We start from the raw sequence: 18768 nt of genomic DNA, 5'->3' as shown, positions 1-18768 counted from the left end.
ATGATTTTTATGTCTCCTTAATCTGCTTTGGTTATAGGATAAAACTCACAAGCTCTTCATATTGCAAACTGGGCCCTCTTCAGCTTAACTTCACTAAATTTGTTTACAAACAGGAAGGAGCTGGAGGAGAGTGTTTGATTTCTTGTTAAATTAAATTGACAGTTACATAACTGGTCTGGTTGTTTTTACTGAAGAAGAAAACAACTGATTTAACTATTATGAAATTAATAATTGTGTAATTGACTTTCTGAGCTTTAAACTGCATCATTTTAAAGCTCCTAAGAGCACTGAGGAACATAAGCTCAGAAAATGAGAGAGAAAGTTCAAACCAACTACTGGCAGTTTACTATGTTGGAATCTAATTAAAATTGTTTGTGAGATAAAGCACTATTGTTTCTCTAAGGGGCAACTGAGCCTTTTTTTAATTAATGTAAGTTTCTGCTTATTATGGATGGATAAACATTTAGTTTTGAAATATAATCCCCTTTGAATAGTTAACATTTTCTTCACTCATCCCAGCAGCCATTTTCCTTGTGACCTCTGTTCTGAAGTCAAATCTAATATTACTGCTCAACATAGTCTTCACCTGTGCACATGCATGCACACATCCACATCCACATCCATCTATAGGGACACATTTGTTGACGGAATGTTTGTATTGCTGTACCTGCTGTACGTTGGCTTGAAGAAGATCTCCTAAGCGCTCCACAAGCTCAGTGAAAGTAGGCCTCTCTGTGGGTACTCCATGCCAACAATCCAGCATTGTCTGGTAGCTAGATAAAAACCACAGGTGTTAAGAAAGGAAAAGGATAGGAGCTTTGTTTCCAAACTGTTTCTTTCTGCTGCTGCTTGTTCTGGTCATTGTTTGCATAGTTTTGGATTAAGACAGGTTCAAATCTCCATGTGCTGAAATTCTGTTCTAGTTTCCATGTGGGATGCTTTTTCCTTCTATTTTCCTGCCTCAACTGAGCCTGTAGGCTTTTTATTTTCACCTAACTTAAAATTTGACTGATAGGTCCCACTGATATTGCTGAAATGAGTTGTAGTTATGGATGCCTAGTTTCTGTCACAGAATTGGAAATCAAGGCAGACACAGTAGTCTCCCGAACTGAGGTTCAAGAACTACAACTGACATGGGGAGATCTGTTAATCTTGTGACAATGGTCAAGCTGGCTTGGTCTGTCTTTAGCATTCGTTTGTGGTATCAGGACACCCAAGATAGGCACAACTACAGTGTTTACTGAAAACAAAATACATAGCTGTCATCGGAGGAGGTCTCCTTCCTCCTCCACACTTAAATACAATCTCTTTTATAATACTTAAATGACATTATCAGCTCTCAATACAAAACCCAGAGCTCTTACACTTCTGGAGTAGAGTACTCTGGAGATCTCATGCGGGTTCCTTCTTTGAGCCGTCGGCAAAAGTCCTCGTCTATCTGCACTCCAGGGTATGGTGAGGCACCTGATGGGGGAAAGAAGGAAGAGGCTCCAGAATGGCACAATCCTTATTTCCCAGTCCAGTGAATTAAACACATATTGGTGATATCTGTTGAGCATTTGAGATTACCTAGAGTCTGACAGTAAAAGAAGCTAGAGCAAAGAAGGGGTTGCAGTCACTTACTATCTAAATGTTTTGTTTGAAACCCATTACAGAATCACTCTGTCTCCTTAGAGTTTTCAACCATGCTGTCTCCTCTGCATTCATGATATAGCCAGGACCACTCCAAGGTAAAATATGCAGAAGATAAATAAATTTTATTAGTTTGAGACTTTAAATGACCTCTTGGTCAGTGGTAGAAAAGTTCCAGCTCATTCAATTGGTTACATACCATTTTCCAACCTGTCAGTCTGCCAATATCCTGCACTAAGTGAATACACATGAAGTAAGCCCTGCTCATCATTCATTGCCTTAGAATCTCTGGCCTCGTTGGCCTCTGTGAGTAAGCGCAGAGAAAGCTGTAGGCATCTGGCTCCTGCAGAAGGCTGTGAGAACCTTGCAGTTCAACCTCAGGTGTGGAATTGTAGTCCCTGTCTCCTGGTTCACCAGTTTAGTATTGTATATGTATTATACAGTCCTACAGGTAAAATTTCCTTGAAAAATGACCTTCCAAATTTTTAGCCTTGTTTTCTTTTCTGAGTGTGAGTTCAATGCTGCTTATTTTCAGGGCCACTCAATTGTCAGTGTGAAACCCGGGAGGACAGTTCATGGCAACTGTAATTGCTTTTGAGAGGTAGACTTCTGTAAAGGGACTGGTAGTATTACATTAACTTGCACAAAAGTTGGCCTAGCAGTCATCAAAATGAAGGAGTGAGACTTATTTCATTTCCTGTGTAAACGGTTATCTTCAGAGGAATGACTAGAATAAATGTATGTATGCATTGAATGCGTTCTTCTCTTCAACTGACGAGCGAGTGGGGGCTTTTCAGAGGTTGTGATCTTTGTTGTATGACATCTGTACTTTATGATGCGCCATAAATAAGGGGAACAAATGCATAATTTGAGAAAGTGCTCTGGCACCTGAGTAATCCAGACCTCATAGGTAAAATTCAAGAGATGTCCACACTGAAGTTTGAGAGGTTACTGAACCTGTTGTAGACAGACCTAAGAGATCTGTAAGCTTTCCTCCTTTCCTTCTCAGTGAAGGCTTCCCATGCAGTGCAACCCTTGTCTTTCACATTTTGGTGTCCTAGAGGCTGGATGGTGAATTCGTAAAAAATTTAATCAAGTCTTAACATTGGGGATTGAATGGAATCTGGATCTGTATCCAGCCCTCGAGGAATCTGTATATGATTTACTGTCTATAACATTCCTGCCTATTTCCTGCCTTTTTTTTTTTTTTCACATTTGGAAACACCATCATATGCTGTGCACTTGGGGGCACAACAAGCACAGCAGAAATCTTTTGGATAAAAGCAGTGAAGAGGGTGCCAAAATGTGGCTGTTCCCAGAATTATTCTACTCTGTGAATCTGACTGCTCAATCTGCAAAACTATGCACTAGGGAGCAAAGATCCTGGCAGCTTCCTAAGAGGGCATCTCAACGCAGCAAATAGGCTCCAATGACATTCAAAGCTCAGGGATGCTTAGCCACAGCGCATCTGAATTCCCTTGATGTGCAAGTATCAGATCACAGTATTAAGAGTGTTTCCTGGAATTATGTAGATTGGAAGTAGTCAGTAGCATCATTTCTGCTTTATATCTTGATTTTCCTTCCTGGTTTTGTCTTTGGCCTGTCGTTACGATCATAATAACCTGGTAATTAAATCTTCAGCTCACATGGCATCACCCATTAGCCAAAGATCTCAAAACAGGCTTCTATCAACTCACAAGATCTCTCTGAATAAAGAGATGGATAGAAACTATAGCGTCGCTTTCCCACAGTTACACTGTGACAAAAGGGTAAGGATGGAAACAGGGTCTGGGGGCACTGACTTGTCCAAGCTACTAAACTGCTGTCTGTGTACATCTCCTGAACTCTCACTAGCTTGTCTTTTCATCTGTACGGGTTTATCTTTACAAACCTTTACAGGGTACTGAGGCTTCATGAATACATCTGTGACTTGCCCAGCTGATTCCATATCTATTTAACGGTGGCACAGCCTCTCAAGAGAAGTGAGCATAAGCCTCACTTGATCTAGTTAGCCTTAGACTGTCAATGTACTGGGGCAACACGGAAAACACCACCCCTAATTAGAGAAGAGATGGGCTGCATGGCCTTTTTCATTCATTTCTGACTGCATTATGAGATTGTTGTGCCATCATGGCCAACCAATTTCCATGAGGAGGAGCTGAATGGAGTCATGCCATTGACGAATGGCTGTTTTACATTGACCATTCTGACGTGCAAAAGAAATCCCTCAGTTTGCTGAGTATCGTTGGCCAGATGTGGCTCATGAGCACAGCAGAGGTTATTGATAAGAATTAGTCTTGCAAATACATTGATTGGGACTGAGACCTTGAGCGCAACACGGTAGAATTCGGTGAGGAGGGACGGAGAATTCCACTTGATCTCACAGTCTGAGTTATCTTTCTTTGATTACATCATTGATCATATCAACTGCAATATGTTGGTGAGAGCAAGTACAGGGAAGGCAAAGAAGAATAATTTTTGATTGCAAGATCTTTTGGTAGTTTATATTTTGAGTGGTGCTGGCCTGCTACCAGCTGAAGGCAGCTCAGATCTCAAGGAACTCTCCCTTTTCCACCTCCACTCACCATTGTACCTCATCTGGACTATGTGATAAGCCTAATAACTTGGATTTGGGATGCTGAGACAGCTTGGGAGACATGTAGGCTGAAACATATGCTGTAAGGTCTACACGTGATGTTTTCCTTAGGGGAAATCTCTTCCAAAATGCTCAAAGATGTGGCATGCATTGGATATGGTAGCACTCTTTTGATCTTGGTTTTATTTTAGTAGGATAATAAGATGCTGATGTTATACTACCAGGCACTGCTTGTTTACATAATTACCTTTGATTGCTTTTTGAACAGTGCACATTTAAATTCCAGGAGACACTGACATTCTGTAACGCACCATGTAAGCGATTTCAAGATGTATTAAACATTGCTGGCATTACCTGACGTGAGGTGTGCTGACCCCATTTAACTAATGCAAAGCTCAATGCAAACTCAGCCCAAAATGAAAATTAACAGTCTCTCAAGTCCCAATTTCTCTGCGTACCACCAAAATGGATCCACTCTGTCAGCCTTTCTGGAGGAAGCCTATCATGCTTCATTCAACTTCTGACCCTGAAAGGGCCCATGTCCAAACCAAACTCTGCATTTTGCTAATCAGTATCTTTTTCTTTTTTAGAGGATGCTAAATCTGTGGGACCCAGTAAAAAGCAGCAGTTGTAAATGGGAGCCAAAACATACCCTGTAGCAACGACAAATAACTTCCATCCCCTGGCTCTCAATGATCTGTAAAACTTTTATATAAGAGAGTTCAATCAGTGACACAAATCCTTAATTAAATATTTATCGTGTGAGCTGCAGATGTGAGTATTGCCAAACCACAGACATGCCTGGATGATCTGTATGAAAAACCCTCTTAGAGAAAATGACTTCTTTTGAATCTGTGCCCACGGGTTGAATAAAGTAGTTTGTGATCTACGTCATAACGAGGGCAGAGGCTGCTCTACAGATGGCAGCCCTTGGAGTAATTTAGTAGATTCCTCTGAATTCAGAAGAGGACAGTCCATTGTTCCAAGTAAGCACCTTCATTAAGAAAAGTGTCTATCTAAAATTAAAAGAAACCAGATAAATTATTTTTAAAAATAGTTAAAAATAGAGATGAAATTCAGTGACTATATTTTAATTTTTATTAGCCTTCAGTATTAAAGGCCAAATGACCCGAAGTCCACATCTGTTAAACTCTGTCGACCTTTGGGAATGGTATAAACAGTTTGCCTTCTGCAGTGGTCCTTGCCATTCATCAGTATTCAGTTCATTTGGATCCTTGGAGATGCCCAATGGAGAGACTGTCCCCTCTGAGTGTGTCTCTGCATGCTAATGCTCATACATCTTCTTGAACAATCTATTAGAACTGGGGCATTGCCAGTGCTTCTGGAGCTTCGTCTTTCTGTGCTGTTTCAAAGCACATGCAGCAGGTGATGCTGTTACAGAGCCATGGGAGTGTTACACCGCAGTAACAAAACTCTAAACAAATAGGACTGATCTCTGGAGAAAGCAGTAACTGCCGCTTGTTTTAACCACTTGAGTGTGAACTTTCTGTTTTGCATGCTGATATAAACTAGAGAAAAGTCCAAATCAAAGACCTGGACTGAAATCAGGTTGTGATCTTTGCAGCCAGCCCTAAATAAAGATCAGGATAGAAAAAGCTCCAGACTTTGCATACAGATCTGGACTTGGCATCTTGAGCCCGATCATTAATTTCAACTGATCCATGAACCAAAGATAGTAGGAGATTACAGAGTTTGCTTTAAAATTCAGCACTTAAGTTGACAATGCTTCTTGTTTTCTTTTGTCTGTGAGTGCTGATTAAAAAGCCAGAGCTGACATTCTTAAATTCCCTCAGGAAAACAAAACTTGCTGCTCTGCAAGGAGAATTTGAGAGCGGCAAAGTCCAACTGTCTGTAAGACTGCTTGTCTAAATTTCAGGGCTTTATCTGCTGGACAGTAACCTGATCTCAGTGAGGCTGAGATTTCTAACAGCACCATAAGACGAAATCTATAGCACATAAAGAACACCATTACTATTCTTTCAAAAATATTGTGGCTTGCAAATGATATAGCCAGAGGAGTACGCATTCCATTTGAATCTGTGCTGACTTACACAGAGTCTAGCACTAGTTCTCACATCAACCTGATGGCAGCTGCTGCCAATACGTTTTTCTTACTTAGAAAATCTTACTTAGATTTTGTGGGGAAGATAATCAAGCTGGGATAAAATGTCATGTGGGCAAACTCCCTTGTGTTCCGTGGGCTGCCACTGGCAACATCAGACCACTATGTCAACAGCAGCGTAAACCTCTGCAACCTTTGAGCTGTGTGGTTTCCTGAAGCAGACTGCTTAGAGGAAAATATGGTTTGACAGGGAAACTTCTTCATTGCTCTCAAAGAAATATTTCACTCCCAAGCAGCAGAGGCTTGCATTATCTCTGTGCTCTGTTGGTTATTAGAATTTTAGCTCCAGGGTTTTGATTTTGTTTTGTTCTCCCCTCCCCAGTAGTCACTGTTTTCATGTACTTTGCCAGGTGGAGTTCTCATTGACTTCAGTCCAGTGACTTTATTTTACACCTGATCTGCACTGTGCACTTGTACTAACTGAAATAGAAACGTGGCACCACGTTATCACCTTTTGTTAAAAGCTTTTCTTAGCAATAGAGCCATAAATTAGGGGAAAAAAGGGTTTTAAGCCATTCTTACCTAGAGAAAATATTTCCCATAGCAGCACTCCAAAAGACCATACGTCACTCTGTGTTGTGTAAATTTTGTCAAAAATAGCTTCTGGAGCCATCCATTTGAGTGGAAGTCTTGCCTAAGAATGCAGAAGACACAACATGTTGCCAGAACTGTTGTTACTGATCTGTCCGAGCCCCAGGGGAATAAAAACTTGACATTAGCATTTCAAGTTTCTTCCACTTACATCTCCTTTCCGTACATAGTCAGGGTCTTTATAAATATCTCTGGCTAGTCCAAAGTCACAGATCTTAACCACGTTGTTCTCTGAAAGAAGGATGTTCCTTGCTGCCAAATCCCGATGAATGCACTGTGAAGGAATGAGGACAAGCAAGATCAGAGGGGCTGCCTGAACAACGAGCCACTGCTAGAGTTGAAACCGTGAGACCTTCTTTGGAAATGGAAAGATAAATGAACTTTTGTTGTGAGCAGGTTAGAGAGGGGAAATGTGTGTGGGAATCAGCAAATATACTGTCATATGCAAAAGAGAAAATAACTCAGGGAACAAGCCAAGTATTGCAGTTAGTTTTCTGATTTTTCTATGTGAAATAACTTTCACAGTTATGGTGAGACGAAGGGAGTGCCATTTGCCAGTTAATTGTTCTGCGGCAAATTTGGGAGAGGTCAAAAAGCAGCTGCAGCTACATTTGCAAATGCAGTCCCATGAGCGTGCGTGAGACTGGGGTAATCGCACGTAGGCAATTACCGTGCTCATGATTTCTGTCTGTGCTACTCTGGTAGCTGGGTGGTTAAGTGCAAGCTCTCAGTTTTGTGCATACTTTGGCATGTGTATGACATTCAGTTTACTTCCAAAACAGGCGTTCCACAGGCTACAAACATACTTTGTTTTTGTATCAAAAACAGGTGGTAACTTTGCTGATAGTCTCCAACGTTACTGACAAGCTAAATAAATAGCTGTATACTCCCTCTTCATTTTTCAGTAGTACTTTTGTTGACTATACTAGAAGGATCTTTCTCTATGAGAAGCCTTTTCTGCATTTATTTATGAGACAGTTCCACGAATTGTCTTACAATCTGTATTCACTCCTTCTGTCTAAACTCTCATGTTACAGATGCCAGTCCTTGTAGCCAAGAACATGATGGATATTCCTCCACAACTCCTTCAGTGCTACTTATTGCTTAACCACCAGAGCTAATGTGATCTCCAACACTTTAATGTAAGAGCAAAAAAGCAGATTACTCAGGCTCAAAGGTATATTTGGATTTCTTCATATCAGATACTCATGGTTCTGTGGAAGAAGTTCAGCCCTGATGTTTTAATGTGCTTACTTTTCGGGAGGCGAGAAACTCCATGCCTTTTGCCACCTGGAAGCTATAGCAAATCAGATCCTCCAAAGTCAGGGGCCGCTTGTACAGATCCTCAGCATCTAGGAGAGATCACAGACACAGCAAAACACTAGAGCAACAGCTACAAACTTTTTTGGCGCTGGTGCCGCTTGCACGCTGATGACCCCAGCCCTGCATCTGAGTATTGTTACATGAGTTCTCTACTAGGTTACAACTCTGGTTTAGGAACCATTGACCTAGAGGCAGAAGATCAGATGATTAAAAAAGTTCCATCCAACATTAATCATGTCATTTAGCTATGGGGAATACAACATCTGGGGATAAAAGTGAGGGGAACTATTTGTAGCGAGCGAGTGACGAGACTGGGGACAGACTGGCCCCACAAATCTTCTGGTAAAATATTGCTATTACTCCTCTTGCGCAACAGGAGCAGCTTTTATATGCATACGTTATTGCAGATCTCTTTTTGTGAGAAAGTTGGAGTGGGGCACAGGCAAGAGAAAGAATTTGCAGTTTCAGGAACAAGTCAAGCTGTGTAAGGGCTTGTAAAGTGTGGGACAGTGTGTGTGGCACTAGCCAAGTAACAGAAATCTTTACAGTAAAAGATCTGGGATTAGGTAGGTTTCTTTTACCTTCTTCTTCATCTTCTGAATCGCTGTAACTCTTATCTTCAATAAATCCTGAGCTGGCAGAGCTTCCTGTGCTGGCTACGCTCTCAAGGCGCCTCTTGATCAGTTCGGTCAAATCACTGTTGGACTCATCCAGACTTTTTTCTGCTTGGTCAGAGTTTTCCTGGGACTAGAAATGGTAGAAAACTGATTTTTAGCTTTGGATGATGCAATGCCTGGGCATTCAAAATATGTAAAAGAATGGCATATGGAGAAAGTCTCCTCTGGAGATGAGCTCGAAACATGTTTGAACGTGGTGTTCCCTGAATAGCAGAACTAATGAAGCCTGGTTTCCTATTTATTAATACAGAACCTCCCATTTTACTGATAGCAATATTCCACCATAAAAGTTAGCTGGAAGCTGTCCAGGTGAGACTGATAGATGAGCAGAGAGATATTGTAACTCTGTACCTCTTGCTTTCTTAGGAAACCATGCTAAAAATCACAGTTCAAGGTATGTGCATGATGTGCACTGAAATGCCTCTGTCTCACCGTCTCCTGGGGAGTGAGACATAACCAGTCCCTGCAATTTGTGAAAACAATGGTGACTGTACCAGGAAAATCTTCTCCTACACAAAGTACCTTATGTGCTTTAGTGCCTGTACACAATAGGTATTATTAATAATAATAATAGAATAATCCGGGAAAATAATCTTGGGGAGGCTCCAGTTTCTGGCGGGGCTTAGATCAGAGAGCCCTTTTGATGCTGTATTTCCACAATGAGGAGGTAGTCCCATCCTCTCCCCATCGCTGATTTCTGGCCTCCTGTGTCTTCTTCCCCCATATCCTAGCCCAATTTGTGCTAGCACAAATGTTTGTGTGGATGCAGACAACTGTTTGGAAACCAAAACCGTTTGGTTCGTTTTAATGCAGACCATGTTCGTGACCCAGTTTGCTGCATACAGCACAGACTTTTAAGTCGTAGGTGTAGGTGTACTTTCGGTAGCTGGGGGGGTGGGCCTAGAAACAAAAATCCCCAAACCAGGCTTGTATTTTGGGAGGGTTCACCTTCTCCTAGTTCAGTTAATACCAGTTTTTCACTATTACTTTGTTGCCCCCCTTGTGCTGGGTAGTATCTCGCAAGTAATTCCCCCCCTCTCTCAAATGCACTGGAGTGCTTGGGTATTTGCAACTCATTCTTTAGTAGGTGCTAGAAAAGAAGAGGATGGGAGTGAGATGCTACAGAGAAAAATGTTTCCTTTTCTTGATCATACAAATTGAAATGTGGTGAGAAAATAAAGCACCTATATAAATACTAAACTGTCTCAGTGCCAATGCAGAAAAAAATCCAACTTGTGGTCAGTGGTTGTTAATTCTCTGCCTTGTGACTATGAGAAGCCTGTCATTTTTTTACCTTGTATGCAATGAAATCTCCTCGTTTTCCTCTTAGATAGTTCGACAGATTTCCATATTTGCAATATTCTACTATGACCATTAAAGGACCTAAAAAGACAGTGAAAGTCAAATGAGTTTTAAAGCGCTGCAAAGCACTTAATACTAACTTATCCTCGCAAATCCTCTTCAAAGTAAGTAAATAGTGTCATTTCTATTATACAGATGAGGAAATTAGGAAACAGAGGAGTGACACCAGAAGCACACAATCAGCAGTGGATATGGAGAGAAGGGAATACAGTATTGATTCTTATTTTCCTCATTGGATGGTAACAGTTGGTATTTATTCCTTAGTTATAAAGAAAGGAAAATTCAGAATGATAAATAAGAATATACAATCCCATGCGCTATGAAGGTTGTTTTACTCTATACATAGATCCATAGCATGGACCAGTCTTCATTTTTCTCTGCTGCCTTCACAATTGTTTGTTTTGGGTGGAGCTGATGCCACTAAAGGCAATAAAAGTATGCAGGATCACAGGCAGATCTAAATCACAAGTTGCAAAAATATTTAGTCTGAAGTCTTTGAAAGCCTGGGAAGTCCTATCAATTTCTTCCTTTCTTATTTCTGTGCAAACTACTGTAGAGTTCAGTGCAATTGCTGCTTTTATACAATTATGCATATTTTTAAGATCTGCTTGAAAATGCTTTTATGTTTCACTGTGAGCTGTTAGGAAAGGGAAAAGCTACATTCTCTACTTCTAGCATAATCCCTGCTTTTTGTAGTCATCAAATGTAAGATAGGGTGAAATCATAGGACTAGAATGCATATGAACACGTATTATTATCAATCCTAAGCAACCAGCAACCTTCATGTCCAGAAACCTTTTCCTGTCTAGAAGGTCTGTAGTTCAGCCTTAGGAGTCTGAACGTCGAAGGAAAAGTGCTGAGAGCGGCACTTGGCCGTTCGGGAAGGAGGCAGCTCTAAGCAGCACTTCTGTCTGGCTGTATCGGAAACGCACATACAGACTTGTGCTGCCGTCTGTCCCCTTGGTCCAGTCTGACGCGTACAATATTGACTGGAAAGGCTGAGAGCGGGGCTGTAAGGGAGAGCCGAGGGGTCGAGGAGGGAAGAGTGAACCTTAAAGCCTGGAGAAAAGGAGGCTGAGGGGAGACCTCATCGCTCTCTACAACTACCTAAAAGGAGGTTGTAGCGAGGTGGGTGTCGGTCTCTTCTCCCAAGTAACTGGTGAAAGGACGAGAGGAAATGGCCTCAAGTTGCGCCAGGGGAGGTTTAGATTGGATGTAAGGAAAAATTTCTTTACTGAAAGAGTAGTTAAACATTGGAACAGGCTGCCCAGGGAAGTGGTTGAGTCACCATCCCTGGAAGTATTTAAAAGACGGGTAGATGAGGCGCTTAGGGACATGGTTTAGTGGGCATGGTGTTGTTGGGTTGATGGTTGGACTCAATGATCTTGGAGGTCTCTTCCAACCTTAATGATTCTATGATTCTAAAGATTCTGGTTGCTGCATCCTGTCTGAGACCGGGTGACGAGTGCTGTTTGGAAGCAGATCATCCCTTTAATAGGGAGACGGTGAATTCTAGCAATAATAACCAATAGCTTGCGGATAATAACATTGGTATTTCTGCGAGGCTTTTTATTTTTACAAGTCCTGTAGAACTGCTAGATTGAATAGACACCTTTGGGCTGTTCAGGACTTCCAGTTCCTATTGACTACAGCTGTAACACGTTCAGCACCTGAGTACACTGTACCAGTCATTGCAAAAACACAACTGGCCCAAAATCAGAGCTGTCAGCGGTTCTACTGCTGGCCACACAACGCTGCTCGCTTGGGCTTAAAGGCAGCAGTGCTGGGATCTGGCAGTGCACAAGAGATCTCTGGGGGACATTATTCTGAAGAACCTAAAGTCGAATGTCCCTCATGGACGCCCTGAGGAAATGCAGATTCCAGTCCAGCTTTAAAGCTCCCGTTAGTGATTTACTCATGTTTTTGAAATGCTTCCTAGACATGACCTCTCCGTATTTTATTTCCTCACTGTAAAGCATATACTATGCATTAGTTCTAACTGCTTAACATCAGACACTCAGTCAAGGTGTTAAAATTTGTTATTGTTATATTGTTAAAATAATATATGTGCATACTTAACGCTTAATACTTAACAGTCTTCATCAGGAATACTGTTATATGGTTGCATAAAACCTAACAAGGAAGGAGAAAGCACTGTATTCTGCAATGGCATTTTAATAGTAACTCTTATCCCAGTGTCTGTCTTGAGAGCTCAAGGCTATTTTTCTTTAGTCTGTGGTTGTGTTGCTCAAAGGTAAACAAATCAGCACCTGCCTAGAGGTGCCTCAGTGCCCTGCAAGGCCGTGCTGCACCGCTCTGCTCCATCCACTGCTCCCCAGAGTAATCTGTGGTTTTCCTAGGCAGCTAGCAGGGAAGAGTGAGGGTTATCTCTTCACCCAGGAGGGCAACCAGGATGGAGCAGGCTGGAGAACGGGAAACTGAGGGACTCCCAGGAGAAAAAGTTCCTCAGAGATTGGACAATCACAGTATATTTGATCAGTTACTGAGATGTGTTTTACTGTGCAACTAGAACTCTGTGGCTGAATTAGTGCTTTGGTTAAAAACTACTGACCTCTTATAATGCTGCCATGTTTTAGGCACCTGTTTGTATTAAGCCACCTCATTGACTTGACAGGAGGGGAGAGTCACCAGCATTCATAATGTTACTGCCCCTCTACTCACAGTCCCAAGAAAAGGCTACTTGCTTATGTGTCTGAATCTTAAAACCCTCCAGCTAAAGCTGGCCGTCCTCCCATACAAGCTTTTGGGGTCTGCAGTGCTACAGCAATTCCTGCAAGTTCCCTGTTCATGGCTCCCAGATTACAGCAGTGTCTGTGGTTGCTGGTTACTGACTGCTCCTTGAGGAACTGGGATTATCTTGCTGGAGGGGAGATTTCTTTCCTGGCATCCTACCACATCTACGTCACTGAACTTTTCTTTTTTCCCCTGTGACTGGACAACTACATGTTCTTTGGGAAGATGATAGCTTTGGAGTCTCAGATGACAACGGATGTGTGCACCATCTCTCTTGCTCTTTCCCCTTCATTTATTTTACTCTGGGTTTTTTTTGTCCTCAGCTCTCCTAAATCTGTCCTTTGGGGGTTGTTTTGAAGGTAGGTTATAAGCAGTAAAGAGGAATCTTTGAGAGTTGTTACCCTGAAGCTAAAGCACAGTATAGTAACAAACAAGGATGCTTTGTATGGCAGTATGGGAAGGGATGTTTTAGTGACAAAGGTCTAAGATTTATGGAGTCCTTTGTTTAAGTCTGCACTTTGCAACAGATGCTTTGTGTGACGTACAGCCAGTTGTGTCAGCTCAGCCCCTTGGAAGTCCATGCTGTTGCTCCATTCAGCTTTGGACTGCTTCAGGCTTCCTGTATACTACGCAAAAAATGCCTGCATTTGCCCGGCAAGAGTGAAGTGCTTGGGAAAGGAGGAGGCCTCAAGTAGCTAAGCCTGGTGCATCCTCCTGATAAGGCAGGGAAGGAGAGGGAGAAGAACCTTTGAAATGACTAGTAGTGCCTATGTGGAGGAATTGGGCACCTAATTGCAATTAAGGATCCTTCCTCCCTTCCGTCCATAATCCTTTTTGTAAACAAGCTTACAAAGGACAGAGAAAAAGTAAATAGAGAAGTGACACCGCTGGCTGGGAGAAGACGTTCAGAAACCATTGATGAGATGTGGCCATATTCTGCAGTAGCAGAAGCTCTCTTATGAGCAGAGAGGTAGAAATGCTTGTGCTTGCATTAACTGCATGCGCATGAGACTTGGACTCCACCACAGATACATCCGAACACCGTTGTATCTGAAAAGTGTTTCTTCTTTGCTCCTTATTTACTGAGGACTTCTCACCTCCAGCTTTGGTGCAGGCTCCCAGCAGGTTGACTACATTCAGATGATGTCCTATATGGATGAGGATCTTCAGTTCAGACATTAAAGCCTTGCATTCATTAGTAGTTGCACATTCTGCTTAAGATAAACAGGAAAAAAATCATCTTTACACAACAGGATATTTTTAACAGGACACAGCAAGATCCTGTTTATACTTGGAAACAAACCCACCCAGGTTACTTGCAGTATCTTTGCTTTTCAGACTCTTAAACAGATAATAATTCATCTGTTTCGTTGTCTGTTGACCTTTATGAAGTGGAATAACACTTTATCTTTTGGGTGACTCTTCCTTTCTCTAGCATGGGTTACGGAGGGTTACTGTCCTGTAGGAGAACCCTCCCCCCAAACCAGATACCAGAGAACCTTTGCAAGGACTGAATTTTGCAAGCTTAGCAAAGGAAAAACCAACCACTCCAAGCAACAATAGCACACAGAAGAATGTGTTTCTCCATCTATGATGGTGATGGGCAGTTTAGTAGTACTTCCTTATGATACCTCAGAATATGTTTTTCCACAGTACTGAGCAACTCTCCACTGCAGGAGATGGAGGAATCCAACACATCTGTAAGTTGGGTCCCAAAATGTACTGGAGAATGTACAGCATTTCTAAATCTCAGCCCTGTGAGATCTCATCGACCCAAGAAATACATTTTCCAGCAAAGCAGAGGGGGCCATATTTGTGTGTGAACCATGAACTTGACACTTGATGAAGCACTGGCTAGCCAGTTCTACTGTAGCTTCATTCTCTTTTGCTGCCAAAGCTAAGGAAGGCACTCTCAGACCAGGACGTTGTTCAGATGCTGGTTTGTTTCCTCTGCCTTCTTTCCAAAACTTTCATGATGTATTTTAACAAAAGGGGCTGTGTCCTGTTTCCTCTGTTTTTGCCTTTGCATCATGTAAGATGTAAATGTGAAGAAACAGTTACGTAACAGATCATTTGGTGTGACAAATGTAACCTCTTTATCTGTTTGTAGAATTCCCCATAAACAAATCTTTCACCACGTTGTGTCATAAAGATGGAGCTATTCCAAGCCCAAGGTTTCTTCAGTCAACAGTGTTTGTAGATGGGTGTGTACATGGGTGGTATTACTCCTGATTTGCCCTGGCATGAGCTGGAACACATGCCTGGCAAAATCCAAACAGGACAGCCTCAGAAGTGTTTCAGATAGTCTTGCACATTAAGTTTTAGCCTTCAACCCAGGACTGATACCAGCCTACTTCATGGAAATGACAGATAATGCTGGAATTACAGAAATGCAGACATCTCCAGAGCCTTTTTTTTTTTCTTAATGGATTGACTCACACTAGAGAATCTGCTTTATTCAGGAAAGTGATGAATTATGGGCATGTTAGTTGGGCAGGGACAGGTTAGAGCAGGAGGCTGCTGTCTCCACTGGGGGAGGAAGGTGTAAAATGATGGAGGAACTGTCAAATAGTTTGCTGAATATGTGCAGGCAGGGTAGAGTTGACACGAGGATCAGTTGGGAAGCACAGCGTGGAAGTGAATGAAAACCCAGAGCTATCCAGGGAAATAAGTTTTGGATGGAGACGGGAGTGTGTCTCGATCAGGGGCTTCTAGGATATTTCAGGGATCTGGAGATGGGCATGGAAGAGAAGACACAACAGCAGGAGAGAAGATGATCTGAAGATCTGCTGACTAATGCAGAGAAGGGAGACCAGATTTGGAGGAGGTCCAGACAGGTGATAAACTGATGTTTTGGAAATTCCAGAGAGGTGGGAAGTAGCAGAGCATCAGGAGAAGCAGCTAGCAACAGAAGCCAAATACCGTGATAGAAGTTCCTGAATCATGGCATTGCAGGGGTTAATACTGTCATGCAGCAGCAATGCAGAGCAACGTGGGCTATGAAAAGCCATCCAGTGAGCATCGATTGTACCTTTGAAAAAATCCTAAGTGAACAGTTAAAAACCTCCAACCCAAGGAGTCAATGTACTGGCTGATGCATTTATTCATAAGCTGTCTGCAGAGGCTTTGTATGTAAATTGCATATGAAAGAACAGTCTCCAAGTTCCCCCCTTCCCCACCACTGAATGGTAAAAGCTTTCCTTAATTTCAATAATTGCAAGCAAGTTGTCTCTAATTCACTCCCTTGGCATTGCTTCTTTTTCAACCCCTTGAACTGTTCTACATCTGGAAGGGCTGTGATCGAAGGCTTAGATTCAATTTCAGACTATCTAATGTAATTACATTCTGTAATCTGTTTCCCTCCTAACCCCACAGACCTGGAAGCTGCTGTTTTCCTCCTCTAGGAATACAAGACTTAATCAGTAGCACAGCATGGAGCCCGCTTGTCATTTCCTACACGTTAACATCCACTGTATAATGACTAATTGCTCCCATATGACAAACCCACTCCCTTCTGAACACAATGAACCTGGGACTGGCTTGGAGCTGAGAACTGGAAACCTCATTGCCCACAGGTTCCCTGAGGAGTCTTGTGAGAATCTCAGAGGGATATGTACCTTTAAGCATTTTTACGGCAACTGTTTTGCAGGTTGAAGATTTATCAATGCCAAAAGCAGACGCCTCCACCACCTTCCCAAAAGCACCATGACCCAGTGTTTTACCTAGAGAAGCAAGAGTCAAGAATGAGCCAAAGGGGACTTATGACAGTCTGCATCAGATAAGAGGGAAACGTGCATTCTCAGCTATGCAAGAAATACAAGACTCCAGTGCCCAGGCACAACGTAGACCGATAGTCAATAGAAGCCTGTATCACATATTTGCAGTATATGGATATAAACAGTATGTTTTATATCCATACGACTTTAATGCAATACAGTACGTGATAGAACAGAGTAGAATAAATAAATCTGCATTCAGCTGAAGGCAAGGCTGAATACATATGTATGGCTTAAGGGTAAAAACATTACGTATAGTTGTCCTGAAGCCCAGGAAAGTCAGAGTTTGGGTTAAACATAGAATTGTGGAACCCTGATCTCTCATGAATTACAGTCATGGAGATAGCCAGCTAAGGCACTCAGGCAGTCAGAACCCTTTAACCCTTCAGTTATTGACATTTATTTGATGTAAAAAGCTATACTAAATGGAATTTAAGATTATAATCTTTCTTTATTTTCCCTTTCATTTGAATTTTCATGCCTGTGTTACCTAGTGTGCTCTGAGGGCTAGGTCTGGCTTTTTGGTTCTGCTAGTTTGACCCTATGTCCCACCATCATCTCATTTTTTGTTATTTTTGTCTGTCTTCCTCCTCCTTCCACGTTTTCCAGCTAAAGCACCAAGAGCACACACAAGTACAGATATATTCCCTGCACTCATCATTGCACACAGATGTTACTGTTTCTCTATACAAACACAACCTGCTTTTTACATTTTCTTGCTCCATCATCCAGTGAGCTGAGCTGTTAAATGAAATTTTGTTCATTTTTTCATGATAGCTCTTTACAACTCAAAGCCAAGTTCAAATGACTGATAAGGAATTGATTATTTGATGAACGGATAGATTTCTTCAAAATAAAATCCACTGAAAGACTGTCACCCTTCAGACTGACTTCTCTTTGCCTTTTCCTCTATGGGTGTGAAACCATGCTTTTGGCAGGGACAGTAGCTGGAGGTACCCTTCTTCCCTGTCAAGAATTTGGCTTCACTTCTCCAAGAAAGAAAAAGAGGTGGTAGCTATTTTGAGAGAGACAACGTCTTTGCTTTTCTTACCAAATCCCTTGTTTCACCCCCCAATAAGGATGATCCTGAATTCTGTGACTCGCTGCCAATTCTCCCCAAGGATGGTAGTACACTGGCACTAAATGATAAGCTGCTTCTTGGGTTATACAACAAATCCGCTGAAATTGAGGAGCGTTAGAAATCATCATTCTTTACAGTAATAATACCCAAACCACTCACCCAGACGCAGTCTGTCCCTTGGGAACTCCCATTTACTGCTGTCATAGGGAAGACGGTCACACTGCTCGTCAAGAGGCATTTCCTCTGGATCCATTATAATTGACAGGTATCCTGTTTTAATATCTGTGGCATCAGGCTAAAAACAGGGTGCGGAGAAATTATTCACAGTATTTACCCTGCAATTCTAATGGCAGAGCTGTCGTCTACAAGACTGAGTGCTGGCTGGGGAGTTCCCTGAATTCCAGACTTAGCTCTGAAATTTATTCTGAACCATGAATCCATCACTTCAGCTTCCTGCCTCTCTTTTCTTATATCTGGGAAATAAATGTTTATGTATGCCTGCCACTCATGGGTGTTGGGAAGAGTCGCTGATTAATGTTGGTAAACACTCTGAGGACACAAAATCTATCACTGTCTTCTACCTGTATCTGTTAAAGGAAATCAGTGCTTTTCTATGGCAACTCCATGTGTTGCACTTCCTGGTGCGCTCCGGAGCATTTTGGCATTTTCATAGTGTTTTGTTTTGCAGGCTTGATTCTCCAAAACTACCCACTTCATGCCTATTGCTTATTACAATTCAAAATTGAAAGCTGGTGGACAGTGCTACTTCTAATGCTGCTCAGTGAGAAACTGTGATTTGGTGGGTCCTGTGAGCAGACTTGCATGGGTGTAAA

The 18768-nt window shown here is 42.0% G+C and overlaps 1 protein-coding gene across 1 annotated transcript in view; it reads right to left on the bottom strand.

The window, feature by feature from the left end:
* LOC103917156 (vascular endothelial growth factor receptor kdr-like) overlaps positions 1–18768 on the bottom strand; it is a 131883-nt gene that overhangs the window by 17492 nt on the left and 95623 nt on the right. The window contains exons 17-26 of the mRNA XM_009324265.1: positions 18095–18230; positions 16696–16800; positions 14176–14289; positions 10257–10345; positions 8867–9032; positions 8217–8314; positions 7114–7236; positions 6894–7005; positions 1365–1464; positions 668–773 (exon numbers count right to left, since the gene is read on the bottom strand). Of these exons, the coding sequence (XP_009322540.1) occupies positions 668–773; positions 1365–1464; positions 6894–7005; positions 7114–7236; positions 8217–8314; positions 8867–9032; positions 10257–10345; positions 14176–14289; positions 16696–16800; positions 18095–18230 (1149 nt within the window). The remainder of the gene's footprint in view (positions 1–667; positions 774–1364; positions 1465–6893; positions 7006–7113; positions 7237–8216; positions 8315–8866; positions 9033–10256; positions 10346–14175; positions 14290–16695; positions 16801–18094; positions 18231–18768) is intronic.

The sequence above is a fragment of the Pygoscelis adeliae genome, unplaced genomic scaffold (assembly GCF_000699105.1).
Source record: "Pygoscelis adeliae isolate BGI_AS28 unplaced genomic scaffold, ASM69910v1 Scaffold465, whole genome shotgun sequence".
NCBI classification, from domain to species: domain Eukaryota; kingdom Metazoa; phylum Chordata; class Aves; order Sphenisciformes; family Spheniscidae; genus Pygoscelis; species Pygoscelis adeliae.
Note: the sequence above shows the minus strand (reverse complement) of the source record. Positions and strands in the feature narration are given on the sequence as shown.